This window comes from Ictidomys tridecemlineatus, chromosome 6, assembly GCF_052094955.1.
Source record: "Ictidomys tridecemlineatus isolate mIctTri1 chromosome 6, mIctTri1.hap1, whole genome shotgun sequence".
Classification (NCBI taxonomy): domain Eukaryota; kingdom Metazoa; phylum Chordata; class Mammalia; order Rodentia; family Sciuridae; genus Ictidomys; species Ictidomys tridecemlineatus.
In genome coordinates, this window is record NC_135482.1 from 61,841,745 (window position 1) to 61,859,195 (window position 17,451).

General features: G+C 43.2%; 1 protein-coding gene and 1 non-coding gene across 2 annotated transcripts; one reads left to right on the plus strand and one right to left on the minus strand.

Moving 5' to 3' along the window:
* The first annotated feature begins 1,993 nt into the window (after nt 1–1,993).
* Aaas (aladin WD repeat nucleoporin) lies at nt 1,994–17,275 on the plus strand. The gene is made up of 16 exons (XM_005325031.3): nt 1,994–2,277; nt 2,873–3,000; nt 7,492–7,547; nt 7,868–7,959; nt 8,184–8,230; nt 8,474–8,572; nt 8,989–9,132; nt 14,677–14,797; nt 15,215–15,339; nt 15,482–15,542; nt 15,691–15,781; nt 16,137–16,230; nt 16,317–16,384; nt 16,616–16,697; nt 16,814–16,898; nt 17,032–17,275. Exons 1-16 carry the CDS (start codon nt 2,155–2,157, stop codon nt 17,251–17,253), a joined length of 1,638 nt encoding a protein of 545 aa, XP_005325088.1. The 5' UTR covers nt 1,994–2,154; the 3' UTR covers nt 17,254–17,275.
* Nucleotides 5,058–5,131, minus strand: Trnav-cac (transfer RNA valine (anticodon CAC)). The gene has a single exon. It is a non-coding gene; the product is annotated as a tRNA-Val (tRNA).
* Nucleotides 17,276–17,451: the final 176 nt, after the last annotated feature.

Below are 17,451 nucleotides of genomic sequence, written 5' to 3' on the forward strand. Positions count from 1 at the left end.
GATCTAGAATGTCTCCTAGATTCTTTAATGAGACTGTCAGCTTTTGAGTGTGGGGACTATGCTTCAAAACAATTTGAATTTCTTTTCTTTTTCCCTCTAATATTGGGGATTAAACCCAGGAGTATTCTACCAGTGAACTACATCTGTGGCACTTTAATTTTATTTTTAAGAAATATTGTGGGGGTTGGGGTTGTGGCTCAGAGGCAGAGCGCTTGCCTAGTGAATTCGAGGCCTTGGGTTTGATCCTCAGCATCACATTAAAAAAAATAAATAAATAAAACAAAGGTGTTGTGTCCAACTACAACTAAAAAATAAATATTAAAAAAATATTATTATGGATTTTGCTACATCCCCAGCCCTTTTACTTTACTATTTTGAGACAGGATCTCACTAAAAGATTGCCCAAGCTGGCCTCAAACTTGAAATCCTCCTGCCTCAGCCTCCTGAATAGCCTGCATTATAGGCATATGCCACTGTATCACTGAATTTCTTATTAGGGGTTGGGGGTGTAGCTAAGTGATAGGGTTTGCACTTAGCCAGTATTAGGCTTTGGTTTCCATTCCCACTACTGGTAGTGTTTTTTTTTTTTTTTGTGTGTGTGTGTGTGTGTGTGTGCTGGGGATTGAATCCAGGTCCTTGTGCATGCAAGGCAAATACTCTACCAACTGAGCTATAGCACCCCAGCCACTGATGGCAGAGTTATGTCTAATAACCTGACATCTGCCTAACACTTTACAACTTTAAATAGCTTTATTTCCATTGTGAGATAATTAGGAATGTGGAAACTGAGGCTCAAAAAATTCAATGACTTTTCCAGTCTCTGGGCAGCAAGATGAAGAGCTCCCATTCTGCTTTAGAGACCAGTTCTATTTCCAGCTTTTGGAATTAGAGTAAGGTTAATCTCATTTTACTTTTTTTCAGTGCTGGGGTTGGAACCCTGAGTCTGGCATATGCTAGGCAAGCCCTGTACTACTTATCTATACCCATATCCCTTGATTTCATCTTATTTTTCTTTTTTTGTACTGGGGATTGAACCTAGGGGTGCTCTACCAATGAGCTACATCCTCAGCCTTTTTGTTTTCTGTTTTGAGACAAGGTCTCCCTAAGTTGCAGAGGTTGCCCTTGAATTTGCTCTCCTACCTCTGTCTCCAAAGTTACAGTGATTACAGGCCTGCACCACCACAACCAAGGGGTTCACTTTGTTTGTTTGTTTTTGGTACTGGGGGTTGAACCCAGGGGTGCTTAGCCACTGAGCCACATCCCCAGGTCTATTTCTTTATTTTTATTTTGAGACAGGGTTTCACTAAATTGCTTAGGGCCTCACTAAATTGCTGAGGCTGGTTTTGAACTTGCAATCCTCCTGCCTCAACCTCCAGAGTCGCTGGGATTACAGGCGTGCACCACTGTGCCCAGCTTCACTTTCATTCTTAAATCCTAGTACCTGATTTGGGTAAATCTACGTTAAATCTCTCTGTACCTCACTTTCCTCGTGATGTATAAAAGCGCACCTCTTGAGGTTGTAAGAATTGTAAAAGTGCTTCCGGTAATGTACTCAGGAAATTTTAGTTTTCCAGGTGTCCCCACCACTCTTTCCAGGAGTTCTGGTGAACACAGCACTGTGCCTGCCTCCAGAGGTCTTCCCTCTGACCTTTCTTTTTTCTGGAGGCTTTTCCTGATCTCTCCAGCCAGTTGCCTCCGACATGGTCTGTATTTGTGTTTGGGCGATCCACAGGCCTGGGAGGGTTTAATTAGGTACTTCCATGTACATGGCTTATTTTGGGCTTTCTCAGCGCTGAGTGGGTGGGAGATTGCTGGGGAATTCAGAGTTGGAAAAAAAAAATAGTAGTCTCATAGGAAACAAACAAACAAAAAAATCCCTGGGCTCTTAAAGGTTGGCCCTACGAACATTTGCGCGCTGTTACCCGGCCGGCCGCCAGGAGGCGCGCGAGAAAGCTCCGGAAGTTGGCCCAAGACCGCCAACCGGGCCTTCTGGTTACTCTTCCCTTCACTTCCGTTGAACATCGCGTCGTCGTTTGTCCTGTGCGACTACCCGTCCGCATACGAATCTAACCCGGGAACTGAGTCGGAGGGGCGCGGTCTGTGCAGTTACTTTCCTGGATCTAGCCGACTTCTGACGTCCTCCTGACTTGCAAGATGTGCTCCCTGGGGTTGTTTCCCCCCCCGCCGCCTAGGGGTCAAGTCACCCAGTATGAGCACAATAACGAGCTGGTAACGGGCAATGATTACGAGAGCCCGCCTCCCGACTTCCGGGGCCAGGTAGTCTTGGCGTGGGGGGACCAGAGGCGTGGGGGCGGAGCAAGGAGAAATGGGGACCCGAGGGCTTGAGGCGTCGGTGGGGTCAGGAAACAGCCGGGGTGCACGAGAGAGTTGTAGGGTGGCAGTATATTTTAGAGCTGAATTTGGTTTGTAAGAGATGCCAAGGAGCTGTGATTGGCGTTAGAAGGATGCGGAAAATGAGGATGGATCTGGGACGTGTGAGGATGCCGGAGAACTGTTTAAAAAATAGGGGACAGTGTCTAGGAGAACTGGGAAAGCTTACTCCGGAACTTTTTTCCAGGGGAGTTCTTTGGAAGGAAAAGCAAGGGAAACTGATGTTTATCGAGTGTTTGTTAAGAGGAGGTTGAGTCAGGTGTTTTCTAAAGTGAACTCTGCGAAAAAGTATTCTAGTTTTACAGATAAGAGAGCCAAGATTTGTTTCTCTCTCACAAGTATTTATTTTGTGCAAATAGGAAAACAGGCCTCTGGAGCTTGTTTTTCTTAGCTCAGCCATGGGTTGGAGATGACAGGGAGTTCTGCAAAGATCTGGGGAAGAGTCTGACTCACTGTCAAACCCCTCACTTCTGGGCTATAGTGGATCGATCTTCCTATTCTACAACCGAACAAGGATCTGCTAAAGACCCCTGGGAGGCTGGACCAAAGCACAAGAACTGCTTTCATCCATCACCGGGAACAAGTGTGGAAGCGGTGTATCAACATTTGGTGAGGCATGGCAAAGGTTTCCTGGACCATGGGCTACAGATCCTGGAGAATCTGAGGTCACCACTCCTCTGCCTTGAGCTCCTCTTCAAAAGGCTGTTTATTTATTTATTTATTTATATATGGACACAATATCTTTATTTTGTTTATTTATTTACCTTTTTTTATGTGGTGCTGAGGATCGAACCAGGTGCCTCACATGTTCGAAGCAAGTGCTCTGCCACTGAGCCACAATCCCAGCCTCAAAAGACTGTTTTATTCAGGCTCTCTCTCCATGAAAGTGGTCTATAATATAAAATCTTTTTTTTTTTTTTTTGGTGCTGGGGATTGAACCCAGGGATGCTTTATCATTGAGCTACATCCCCAGCCCCCCCCCTTTTAAAAAAATTTTTAGTTGTAGATGAACACTTTATTGTATTTATTTATTTTTCTGTGGTGCTGAGGATTGAATCTAGTGCCTCACATATGCTAGGCAAGTGCTCTTACCATTGAGCTACAGCCCAGTGCCCCAGCCCTTTTTTTTTTTTAAATTTTGAGACAGTGTCTTGGTAAGTTGCTGAGGCTGACCTCACACTTGTGATCCTCTGCTTCAGCTTCTGGAGTCATTGGGACTACAGGCATGTGTCACTGTGCCTGGCTTGTATATCAAATCATGTCAAATTTCTGGTTCTTATTGTGGAACACAAGGTAGTGCAACAGTGGTTCCATTTCATCTCTGTTCACTTGTTTTGCTTTCTGGTTTGTAAACCTGCTTTTTTCTTCCAACTCATGCCATTGTCACTTTTGAGCTTTTATCTGAATCTTAGCAAGGTTAGTGTCAGGTTGTATGGATTAATCTCATACATACTTCATTCATATTTAGGAGTGGAGCCACACTACCTGGGTTCAGTTTCTGACTGTGCTATTTTTTAACTGTGTGACTTGGGCAAGTTTCTTAATTACTCTGTCCTTCATTTTCCTAATTTATGGGCTGGAACTTGTCTTACAAGGTTGTAGTGGTGATTAAATGAGTTAACACATATAAATTACTTATAGAACAAGGCCTAGCACACATTAATCCCTTCAGTCATCATCATTATTACCGTTGTCATCTATAGGAAGAAATTCCTAGAAATTAAGTTGCTGGGTTCCAGGGTATATTCATTCATTTATTTTGTGAGCTGTTCCCGAATAGTCCTTTATTAAAATTGTATACATATATGGTTCTATGAACAGCACATGAGTTCTCTACCTGTGTGTTACTAAACTGTGATGTTTGATATTGCAGTACAGTTTAATTTGCATGTGTAAGTGAAGTTGAACATCAATTCACTGTCTGAGCCATTTGCTCCCCGGTTCTTTTTTGGCTCCTACCTCTGGTTGTTGCTTCTCATTCTTTTTTTAAAAATTTTTTTGTAGTTGTAGATGGGCAGAATATCTTTATTTTATTTGTTTATTTTTATGTGGTGCTGAGGATCGAACCCGGGTCCCACCCGTGCTAGGGGAGCACTCTACCGTTGAGCCACAATCCCAGCCCCTTATTTGTTTATTTTTATGTGGTGCTGAGGATGGAACCCAGTACCTCGCACATGCTAGGCAAGCGCTCTGCCACTGAGCTACAGCCCCAGTCCTCTCATTCTTTTTGTTGGCTTCCCTTCCTGATGTCCCTTAAATGTTGATGTTCCTGGGGCTGGACTTCTAGTTGATGAAGCAGAGCTGGGTGTTCACTTGTTTGTCACATATTCCTGTTTAGATACTCCACAGATGTTGCATGTTAAGCCTGTTTAAATTCAGTATCTCCATTTCCCTCTTCAATCAGGCTTCTTCGGGGGCTGGGGATGTGGCTCAAGCGGTAGCATACTTGCCTGGCATGCGTGCGGCCCGGGTTTGATCCTTAGTACCACATACAAAGATGTTGTGTCCACCGAAAACTAAAAAATAAATATTAAAAAAAAAATCAGGCTTCTTCCTTGGGGTTTTTCATTTCAAGGAATGGCTGTATTATTCAGGAGCAGAAGGTTTTAAGATAGGCTCTGAGGCAAATAGACAGTTTTTAAATTTTTTATTTTTATTTATTTATTTTAAGGTGCTGGGGATTGAACCCAGGGCCTTGTGCATGTGAGGCAAACACTCTACCAACTGAGCTACATCCCCAGCCCCTTCCTTATTCTTTTATTCCCCATTTATGTCACCTTGATTCCTGCCCGTGTCCTGCGCAGGCAGTGGAAATGGGGTTCCCCTTGGTGGAATGGACTGGCTGAGAAATAAAAGCTAAGAAAAATAGAACCAATGAAAAAAACCACAGGTCGCAGAAAATTATTTCTAAACTTGGGGCAGGTCGGGCAAGCTGATCAGACGGATTGAGCTTCTATACTCTGGCAAAATGGAGCCTGAGCCTGCTTTATTTATATTGGGAAATATCAAAGCCCTTCCATAGAATGTTCTTCACCAAAAAAGGTTAAAGTTGGGCTGTCCAGTTCCCCATCTCTGGAGCTACTATGAGAGATTTTCCTAATAGAGCAGAGATAAAGGTCACATGCATTGGGCAATCTGTTGCCCTCGGAGAGCCACAGACAAAGAGTTTGCGATGCCAAACCTAAATCTCCCTGGCCACCATACTGATAGAAGACCCTCATGTAATTCACTGATGGCTTCCTGCACTTGATCAGATGTCTTCCCCATCACTTATAGTGGTGTTGAATCCAGGGGCTCTCTACCACTGAACTTCGTCCCCAGCCCTTTTTATTTTTTTTTTAAATTTAGTATATACAATCATATATACATGTGATGAACCTTTATTTTTATTTATTTTTATGTGATGCTGAGAATTGAACCAGTGTCTCACACATGCTAGGCAAGTACTTTACCACTGAGCCACAATCCCAGCCCTTAGCCTGTTTTATTTTGAGAGAAGTTCTCCTAAATTGTTGAGGCTGGCCTTGAACTGTGATCTTCTTGCTTCAGTCTCTAAAGTGGTTGGGATTACAAGCATGTGCTATTGTCTCTGCTACCTTGCTCATATTAGACTCTTCATACTCAGATTGCTTGTCTACAATTTCTGTGTTTACAATGCCTATTTTGTAGGCTTTTTAAAAATATATTTTAGTTGTAGATGAACACAATACCTTTGCTTTATTTATTTTTATGTGGTCCCAAGGATCGAATCCAGTATCCCATACATGCCAGGCAAGTACTCTACTATGAACTACAATCCCAGCCCATGTAAGTTTTTATATCTGTCTATCTATCTATCTATCTATCTATTTATTTTAGTTGTAGTTGGACACAATACCTTTATTTTATTTATTTTTTTTCACATGGTGCTAAGGATTGAACTCAGCGCCTTGCACATGCTTGGCGAGCGCTCTTCCACTGAGCTACAACCCCAGCCCTGTGTAGGGTTTTGGTAATGGCCAAAGGAGATCACTCAAGGCACCTAACCCAGAACCTAGCACATTATGAACATATTAACTGTTGTAGTTGCTGCTTGGTATTGCCCTTACTTTGTCTAATTATTTCTCAAATTTTGTGTATTCTACTCTCTAAATCTGTCAGATCTATCTCCTTTTCTGCATCCCTACTGGTTCAGGCCACTTCACCTTTGTTTTGGAGAAGTCCTGAAGTAACTTCATAACTGATTCCTTTTTTCTCCATTTTGGTTCCTTCTAATGTCTTTCCACACTGATCCTTCTGAAATGCTAATGCTTTATTCTCTTGCTTCAAACCCTTCCAGAGTTTCCCTTTTACTGTCTTAGCACAAGTTCAGACTTTTTTTTTTTTTTTTTAAAGAGAGAGAGAGAGGAGAGAGAGAGAGAATTTTTAATATTTATTTTCTAGTTCTTGGCGGACACAGCATCTTTGTTGGTATGTGGTGCTGAGGATCGAACCCGGGCCGCACGTATGCCAGGCAAGCGCTCTTCTGCTTGAGCCACATCCCCAGCCCAAGTTCAGACTTCTTGACTGGCTCAGAAAGCCCCAAAGACCTCTGAGCTTTAGTTGTCTCATCTGTGCATGCAAGGCAAGCACTCTACCAACTGAGCTATATCTCCACCCCTGCCCTTACTTTTTTTTTTTTTTAATATTTTTTTTAGTTATACATTGACACAATATCTTTATTTTATTTATTTATTTTTATGAGGTGCTGAGGATCGAACCCAGGGTCTCTCACGTGCGAGGCAAGAGCTTTACCACTGAGCCACAACCCCAGCCCCTGCCTTTACTTTTTTTTTTTTTAATTCTTTTTTTTTTTTTTTAGAGAGAGAGGAGGGAGAGAGAGAGAGAGAGAGAATTTTTTAATATTTATTTTTTTAGTTATCGGCGGACACAACATCTTTGTTTGTATGTGGTGCTTAGGATTGAACCGGGGCCCACGCATGCCAGGCGAGCGCGCTACCACTTGAGCCACATCCCCAGCCCCTGCCCTTACTTTTAATACATGTTTAGTGAAAGAATGAAATGCATATAGGGGGACTTGAGATTAGAATAATCTGAGTCATAGTTTTCTTTCCTTATCAGGCGTGATGTGGGCCTTTTTGGAGTGCTGAATGAAATTGCAAACTCAGAGGAAGAGGGTAAGTTTGTCCCTCCAGCTTCCTCTAGTTTTTTGGTTGGTATCTCCTATCAGCCTATCTCCTCATATTCTTCTTGAATTCACCGCAGTACCCATTTGCCTGGCCTTTTTCCTGTTAGCCCCATTGTTTCCTGTCATCTTTCTCCCCTTCTACTACCCTTATAACCCAGAATAGGTGTAAAGAGGGAGGTGTCCAGAGTCCTTACTGGGCAGAGGGACTTGGGAAGTGCTTGTTCTTGCTTGTTCTCACCTGAGAGAGTACTGCTTAGTAAGTGCCCTAATTTTGAATGGTATATCAGAGTTGTTTCCTTAACCCCACAGTTTTTGAATGGGTGAAGACGGCATCCAGCTGGGCCCTGGCACTCTGTCGTTGGGCCTCCTCCCTCCATGGGTCCCTGTTCCCTCATCTGTCTGTAAGTTTGACTTCCTTCTGGCCCTCCCTGGGCACTGTTCCCTCATCACCCCTTTCCTATTCACACACACACACACACACACACATGCTTTTTTTTTTTTTTTTGATGGACTTTCAATTTATTTATTTATATGTGGTGCTCAGAATTGAACCCAGTGCCTCATACGTGCTTGGCAAGTGCTCTACCACTGAGCTACAACCCAGCCCTCTGCTTTGTTCTTATAGCTCAGGAGTGAAGATCTGATTGCTGAATTTGCCCAAGTCACAAATTGGTGAGTACACAAGCTCTGGGGCCTTATTGGAGGAGTTGTGAACCTTGGAATTTCTTTTGGGGATAGGGAAGTCAAGATGGAGACTTCTTCCATTCCTTTCCTGACTGTTCACCACATTTTCATTCTTCCTACTCACAAAAGGAGTAAAAGAAAAAGTAAATAACAAACATCTTTTCACATGGAAGGGAATGTTGGGTTGGGGTGTGGGAAGAACAAATGTCAACGGAACTCACTTCTGCCCAGGTCCAGCTGCTGCTTGAGGGTCTTTGCATGGCATCCTCACACCAACAAGTTTGCGGTGGCCCTGCAGGATGACACCATTCGTGTGTATAATGCCAACAGGTATGTGTAGGTGTATGAGGCCAGCTCTGACTTGTCATTCTCCCTTCCTTCCAGCCTTGATCCCAGGGAAGTGTGTAGTTCTTGAGCCTGGTCCACAGGGTTCCTTCCAGAACTGGGTTCAGGGATGTTTCATAACTAGATGTGCCTTTTTTTTTTTTTTTTTTTTTTTTTGGTGCTAGGGATTGAACCCAGGGCCTTGTGCACGTGAGGCAAGCACTCTACCAACTGAGCTGTGTCCCTAGCCCGACGTGCCCTTTTTCTAGATCTAGCTTTTATCTTACCCACAATATCCCTGATTCTCCTGGGCCCTGGATGGATTAGCTTTCTTCTCTGTGATTCTCCCTCCTTAACTACACTCAGGTCTCCTGAGTGTTAATGTCCCTGCTTTGTTTCAGTTCTCTACTTTTTCATTCCAGCACTATAATTCCTTCCCTGAAGCATCGGCTACAGCGAAATGTGGCAGCTCTGGCCTGGAAGCCTCTCAGTGCCTCTGTCTTGGCTGTGGCCTGCCAGAGCTGTATTCTCATATGGACTCTAGACCCCACTTCCTTGTCTACCCGGTGAGTCCTGGCAGCCTGCTTTGGCAACCTGTCTTAATTTGGCCATCCCATGGGTGGTGGGTGGTGAGAGTTTTGGAAGAAGTTCTTTGTCCTCACAGTACTTCTCTGGGGTATGATAAAAGAAGCATTTAAGGTCAAGGTGTGTGCTAGACAGTTCCATCCCTTTCTCTAGATTCTGTAATCTAGAGAAAGGGATGGAACTAGGGGCTTCTGGAATTATGAGGACAATATATATATATGGGTCATGGAACAGAAAGACCATCTCTTCTAAGGTACTGTGCAGATACACATTTAAAGGAAAGTAGAAGAGAATGAGTACCCATGAGTATAGAAACCATCACAATGTAGAACTAGAATACTCATGAGAAGTAACTAAAAATAAAACCAAAAACTGTTTTAAAAATTATGATTGAAGAAAAAAACCTTTTGGCTAGGTTAATTAATAACAAGAGAAAAATCTAAGTGCACTATTTTCAGGACTGGTGTGTGCCTATAGTCCCGGCTATTCAAGAGGCTGAGATAGGAGTCCAGAAGTTTGAAACTAGCTTGGACAACATAGCAAGACAAGACCTTGTCTAAAAAAAAGAACGAGCCGGGCACTATGGTGCACACACATGTAATCCCAGAATTTGGGAGTCTGAGGCAGAAGGATTGAAGTTTAAAGTCAGCCTTAGCAATTTAGTGAGGCCCTGTCTCAAAACAGAAAGGGGCTGGGAATGTAGTTCAGTGATAAAGCACCCCTGGGTTCAATTCCCAGTACCAAATAAACAAATAAATAGACAAAAAGGGAGAAAGAACAGATATGGAAGAAAAAAGTTTATGAAAATATTTTGTACCTATTAAGACCAACAAATTGGGGGCTGGGGTTGTGGCTCATCAGTAGAGCACTTGCCTAGCATGTGCGAGGCCCTGGGTTTGATCCTCGGCACCACATAAAAATAATTAAAATAAAGGTATGTGTCCAACTACAACTAAAAAAAAAGACCAACAAATTGGAAGAGTATAAATGTTTGATTTCTAGTAAAATGTTACGAAAGTGGATTGTAGAAGAAAAGGATAAACTGTGCCACTAAAAAAGATGCTATACTGAGATGGTTTTATGAAAGTCATATGAAATTGTCCCAAGAATAGATAATCTCTGTTATTTGGACTATTCCACATCAAAGAAAATTTTGGAAAACTTGATTGCGTGTGTATGTGAGAGAGATACTGCAGTACTTTACCATTGAGCTACACACTTGTCCCTTTAAAAATCTTTTTTATTTTGAGGCAACATCAGGTTGCTAAGAGTCTGGCTAAATTGCTGAGGCTGGCCTGGAACTTGGGATCCTCCTGCCTCAGCTTCTAGAGTCGCTGGGATAATGGACATGTACCAAAGGTGTACCACCAGTGTTCCACTGGTCTCAGTTTCATTGATGACAAATAAAACTAAGAAACTTGTGTGTATGTGTATGACTGTCACAACAAATCCCATTAGTGTGTATAGCTATAATGCACCAGTAAAAAAATGTGGGAATAAAAAAAAAAACAGGAAACTGATATATGTACATTGTTATTAACCAAATTCTAGACATTATTTGGATTTCACCGTTTTTTAATGCCCTCTTTCTAAGAAAGTTGCAGGATCCATCCTAATATTTTTTTAAAATTTTATTTATCTTATTCATTTTAGTTATTGATGGACTTTTATTTTTTATTTATATGTGGTGCAGAGAGTCCCAGTGTCTTACATATTCAAGGCAAGTGCTCTACCACTGAGCCACAACCTAGCCCCGCCCTAACTAATTTTTCTGAAACTAATATAACCCTATCACCTACCTGACGATAGATTGGATTTTTCCCCCTTCAATGCTGGGGATTGAACCCAGGGCCTTGTACATGTTAGGCAAGTGTTCTACCACTGAGCTATATCCCAGCCCCCTACCTGACAATAGATAATACAAGAAAGGGTTTTTTTTGGGGGGAAGGGGGTGGCACGTACTGGGAATTAAACCCAGGGATGCTTTGCCACTGAGTTATATCCCCAGTTCTTTTTATTTTTAAAAATTTTGTCTTTTTTTTTTAATTTTTTTATAGTTGTAGATGGACAGCATGCCTTTATTTTGTTTTATTTTTATGTGGTGTTGATGATTGAACCTAGTGCCTTACACATGTGAGGCAAGTGCTCTGCTGCTGAGCTACATCCCCAGCCCTAAAATTTTATTATTTGTTTATCTATTTTTTACAGTGATGGGAATTGAGTCCAGTGCCTTGCACATTATTAGCAAGTGTTATACTATTGAGCTACATCCACAGTTCTTATTTTTTGAGATTGGCTTCAAACTTGAGACCCTCCTGCCTCAACTTCCCTCCATAGTAATTGGGATTACATGTGTTCCCCTGTGCCTGGCAAATTTAGTATACTTCCAATCAGAATTGGCAAATGATAATTAGAGTTCTTAAAGAATAAATGTGAATCAATTACTTTCAAAAGTTAGAATAGTGAAGGATGACTTGCCTTACCAGGTATTAAAGAAAGTTATTGAGTTATTGGCACAACAATAGAAAAACAGGGCCTAGGAGTATAGCTAAGTGGTAGAACACTTGCCTAGCATGCATGGAACCCTGGATTCAATCCCCAGTGCTACCAGAAATAAAAAAGAAAAATAGATTGATGTGACAGAATAATATTCAGGAACAGATTTTAGGATATATGGAAATTTAATGTATGATAAAGTTGGTTTTTCATTGCAAAAAATGATGGGGCTGGGGCTGTAGCTCAGTGGTAGAATCCTTGCCTCACATGTGTGAGGCACTGGGTTTGATCCTCAGCACCATATAAAAATAAAGACATAAAAAGATACTGTGTCCATTAAAAAAAAAAAAGCCATTAAAAAAAAAAATGACCTGGACCTGGTGGCACACACCAGTAATCCCAGCAATTTGGTAGGCTGAGGCAGGAGGAGTTGCCCAGGCTGGGCTACTTACTATCTCAAAGTAATATTTTTTAAAAAGGGTTGGGTGTGACTCAGTGGTAGATTGCCCCTGGTTTCAGTCCCCAGTACCAGTTGATCAATCAGTTAATTAAAATACAAATATGAAGTTTAACCCTGTCTCAAATGATTACATGGCATGTATATGTAATCACTGCATTCAGAAGACTGAGGCAGGAGGATTTTGAGTTCAGGTATAATCTTGGCAATTTTTTTCCCCAGTAATAATGGGTATTGAACTCAGGGCCTCATGTTTGCTAGGTAAAGGTGTGCTACCGCTGAGCTACATCCCAGCCCTAACCTGAACAATTTAGCAAGACTCAGTCTCAAGAAAGAAAAGAAGCTGAGTGCAGTAGCGCATGTTTGTAATCCCAGTGGTTCAGGAGGTTGAGGCAGGAGGATTACAAGTTCAAAGCCAGCCTCAGCAAAAGTGAGGTGCTAAGCAACCTAAGTTCTCTAAATAAAATATTGATAATTGTTTTTTTAAAGTTGTAAGCTTTTTATTCCTGAATTATAGTTAAAACTCTGCTCTACTAAATGACAATATAAGAGATGTGGATAAAGAAAAAAATTGTGGGCTGGAGATGTGGCTCAAGTGGTAGCGCACTTGCCTGGCATGCATGCGGTTCGGGTTTGATCTTCAGCACCACATACTAACAAAGATGTTGTGTCTGCTGATAACTAAAAAATTAATATTAAAAAATTCTCTGAAAAAAAAAAGAAAAAAATTGTGATACTGGGGATGGAATCTAGGATGCTCTTATCACTGAGTTACTCCTTCCTTTTTTATTTTTTATTCTGAGCAGAGTCTCACTAAGTTTCTGAGGCTGGCCTTGAATCCTCCTGTCTTGGAATCCTCCTGTCTCAGTCTCGAGAGTAGCTGGAGTTATAGGCTTGCACAACTGCAGTAGGCTGAATATAGAAAATATTTTATATAATATTTTATACAATGAAATGTCCATTTGTAGACGCACATCTAAACAAATTATATGGGCTGGGGATGTGGCTCAAGCGGTAGCGCGCTCGCCTGGTGTGCGTGAGGCCCGGGTTCGATCCTCAGCACCACATACCAACAAAGATGTTGTGTCCGCCGAGAACTAAAAAATAATAAATATTAAAAAATTCTCTCTCTTCTCTCACACTCTCTTTAAAATAAATAAATAAATAAATAAATTATATTTGATGTATAAAGCAGAGCCCTAAAAAGAATGAGAATAGAGCTCTATAAACTGATTAGAAAAGATATCTCTGAAATGTTTTTTTTTCTTTGTACTGGGAATTGAACTTAAGTGCTTTTTTCACTGTGCTAAGTCCCTAGGCTCCCCCTCTCCCCTTTTTAAATTAATTTCAAGACAGGGTTTTGCTAAGTTGCTGAGGCTGGCCTTGAACTTGTGATCCTCCTGCCCCTGCCTCCTGAGTCCCTGGGATTACAGCCATGTGTGCCTCTGTGCCCAGCTGCTGTGCTTTCTTTTATTTCTTTGGTACTAGGGATTGAACCTACAGGGACTTTACTACTGAACCACAACCCCTGCCCTTTTTATTTTTTATTTTGAGATATGTTCTTGCTAACTGGCTTAGGGCCAGACTAAATTGCTGAGGCTGGCCTTTAACTTGTGATCCCCCTGTAACCACCTCCCAAACTACTGGGATCATAGGTATGCACCACCACATCCAGCTGTGACATATTTTAAAGTTGAAAATGGTTGTACATCAGTGGCCTATGACCTCATTGGGATTAAAGGTGATTGTAGTTTGGTGGAAAGGGGAAAGTGTGGTATTGTGGTATTAATTAGGTAGTAGCCTGTCCGTGTCAGGCCAATTACATGGCTCTGAAAATAGAGATGAATGACAGGGCAGAAAATCAGGCATGGTGATGCATGCCTGTAATCCGAGCAACTAGGGAGGCTAAGGCAAGAGAATTGCAAGTTTGAAGCTAGCCTCAGCAACTTAGTGAGACCCGGTCTTATGAAAAATAAAAAGAGCTGGGTATGTGATTGGTAGAGAGCCCTTGAGTTTAATTCCTAGTACCAAAAAAAAAGAAAGAAAGAAAGAAAGAAAAGGGACAGCAGGTGCCATCACCTATTTCCCAGCAAAAATCATTGTGTGGCACAGAGATAGGAGACATCCTAACAAAGATAGGTAGAAAAGCAGTTTTGGAGCTTTGGGGACTGGAGGTAACTCTGACAAGTGTTAGGAACCTTGAGATTATGTCATCAATGATCTTAACACTGGGCTGGATGGCCTGTGGGGACAGGGCTGTCTTTTAGGGGGAGCATGACACTCAGTGTCCTTCTGTCTGCCTTTACTGGACAGAAGTTGACTCCTGGGGTGAGGAGTGAAAGCTTACTTCTTTTCACTCTGGCCTTGACATTACACATCACCCATTAATGGCAATGATTTCCTTCCTTTGCCTTTTTTTTTCCCCTTTAATTTCCATGATTGTTACCCCTTTTCCCCATCCTAGATTTGAGCTGGGAGGTACTATTGAGATTGGGAGGTGTTAGGAGAAGCAAAGAAATGAAATCACAATGCTTTCTTCTATCTACTGATCCCATACCTTCTATTTTGTCAGACCTTCTTCTGGCTGTGCCCAGGTATTATCTCATCCTGGACACACACCTGTCACCAGCTTGGCCTGGGCCCCCAGTGGGGGGCGGCTGCTCTCAGCCTCACCTGTGGATGCTGCAATCCTGGTGAGTTGGTCCTATCCTCTCCCTAACCCCTGCTTTTTTTTTTTTTTTGCCATGTTGAGGATAGAACCCAGGGTCTTACATATGATGGGAAAATGCTATACCACTGAGCCACATCCCCAATCTTGTACCCCTCATGCCATCTCAGCTTCTACTCTGACTTGAGGCAAGAAGTTTTTTTCCTGGTGTTAGAAAATATCATGTGGGAGGGAGTGGGATCCTTGTCCAATCTTTAGCTTATCATGGAAGCAGTTTTACCATTGGCACCCTCACAGATTTAAGTGTCTGCTTTCATTGTAAACATAAATCCATGTCCTCATGTTTAACAGTCTCTTTTGTGTACATTAAAGAGGGTAGCCCACTGTAAGCTGATGGGGTGCTTGAGTTTCCTTTGTCTCACTCTCCTGCTTCCTCACCTAGGTATGGGACATCTCAACAGAGATCTGTGTCCCGCTTCCATGGTTTCGAGGAGGCGGAGTTACTAACTTGTTGTGGTCCCCAGATGGCAGCAAAGTCCTGGCCACCACTCCTTCAGCTGTCTTTCGGTATAAGGGAAGGGTAAGGGTAAGGACCTAGAGAAAGGCACTTGGTTTGGTACCTGGAACCTGACCCTGGGACTGCCAGAGGGAGGGGGTCCAGGTGTAGGAGCCTGGAGGCCCTAAGCTATAATTTATCTCTCTGGCTCAGAGTCTGGGAGGCCCAGATGTGGACTTGCGAGAGATGGCCCACTCTGTCAGGGCGCTGTCAGGTAAGGAGACTGATTCACAGAAGCTGGGGAGGTGGTATGTCCAGTAGACTCTAAATTCCCCAAGCCTAGCTCCCTACTTCCTATACTAGTTCCTTTCTGCATCACCCTATAGACTTCCCTTCCCCTGCCTTTTGCTTCCTGACCCCAGACTGGCTGCTGGAGCCCAGATGGAAAACGACTGCTGTTCACTGTATTGGGGGAACCACTGATTTACTCCTTGTTATTCCCAGAACGTTGTGGTGAGTTAGGGCAATACTTCAGAATGTAGAATGTCGGGCTGGGGATGTGGCTCAAGCGGTAGCGCGCTCGCCTGGCATGCGTGCAGCCCGGGTTCGATCCTCAGCACCACATACCAACAAGGATGTTGTGTCTGCCGAGAACTAAAAAAAATTAAAAATAAAAAAAAAAAAAAAGAATGTAGAATGTCTGGGACAATCGGAGAGAGGCAGCAACCTGTAGGATGGTAACTTGATGGGGTGATGGGTAAAGGGAAGTACAGAAGCTTAGGAGACTTCAGAAATATTGATGAGCTGACTGGGGATCAATGGGAAGAGTGTTTTCTGTACTTCTCAGAACTTTTCCCATTATCTACAGGTGAGGGGAAAGGGCGCGTTGGAGGTGCAAAGTCAGCGACGATTGTGGCAGATCTGTCTGAAACAACAATACAGACACCAGATGGTGAGGAGAGGTGAGCTGAGTGTGGGAGGAAAGGAGGGAGTGTGAAAAGGAAAGGTGGCAAGGGCCACACTGAACACTTCTTGTCCTGGCCTATAGGCTCGGGGGAGAGGCCCATTCCATGGTCTGGGACCCCAGTGGGGAGCGTCTGGCTGTGCTTATGAAAGGTGAGACAGAGGGTAGGGCTTTGCTTAGGTCAGTTTTCCCTATTAAACAAGTATGTCCACGCTTCTAGTTTTCTGCCCCTCCTCTGGTACTCCACTGCTACTCGAGTTCCCTCTGTCAGTGGACCCATTTCTTTTTTTGTGGTCCTGGGAAACAAATCCAGGGCTTTATGCATGCTAGGCAAGTGCCCTGCCACTGAACAACACCCCCAGCACTGGACCTGTTTCTTCTAGGAAACCCACGGGTACAGGATGGGAAACCAGTCATCCTCCTTTTTCGTACTCGAAACAGCCCTGTGTTTGAGCTGCTTCCTTGGTAAGTGCTGGGCAGGCATTTAGGTCTGGGTTCCTGGCCACTCTCACACACTAAACCCACAAGCCCTACAGGCACAACCTCCTGTTGCCTCTCACCTATTCCTATGCTTCCCCTAGTGGCATTATCCAGGGTGAGCCAGGAGCCCAGGCCCAGCTCATCACTTTCCATCCTTCCTTCAATAAAGGGGCCCTGCTAAGTGTGGTGAGTAGGCCAGGCTGCTGGGATTTTGGGGACTGGGGTAGAGAAGCTGAGGGCCCTTGACTGCTGTGTGGCTCTACCATGAGGCTTCCTTGGGACCCAGGATTTAATTTTTTTTCCCCTTATTGTCCTGCAGTGCTGGTCCACAGGCCGGATCGCCCACATCCCTTTGTACTTTGTCAATGCCCAGTTTCCACGTTTTAGTCCAGTGCTTGGCCGGAGCCAAGAGCCCCCAGCTGGTGGAGGCTCTGTTCATGATCTGCCACTATTTACTGAGACATCCCCAAGCTCTGCCCCTTGGGACCCTCTCCCAGGGCCACCAACTCTTCAGCCCCACTCTCCTCATTCCCACCTCTAATTAAAGGTTTGTTTTCCATTCAGTTATTGGACTATCTTTTCTAGGGGAATTGCAGTGGGGCAGGGAGCAAGGATTTGGGAATAAGTTCCTGCTTTGTTGCTTTTTATCTGCTACTTTTGAATTCTTCAGTTATTTAACCCTAGGAACTAGATTCTTTTAAAAAATGACTGGAAAGTCAAAACCAAGAAGTTAGTGTTG

What these genes read in the sequence shown, in the direction of transcription:
- Aaas (XM_005325031.3), top strand. Translation starts at nt 2,155, where the DNA reads ATGTGCTCCCTGGGGTTGTTTCCCCCCCCGCCGCCTAGGGGTCAAGTC. An exon ending in TTTGCCCAAGTCACAAATTG is followed by an intron (nt 8,231 to 8,473) that starts GTGAGTACACAA and finishes ACTTCTGCCCAG; the next exon opens with GTCCAGCTGCTGCTTGAGGG. An exon ending in CCCACTTCCTTGTCTACCCG is followed by an intron (nt 9,133 to 14,676) that starts GTGAGTCCTGGC and finishes CTATTTTGTCAG; the next exon opens with ACCTTCTTCTGGCTGTGCCC.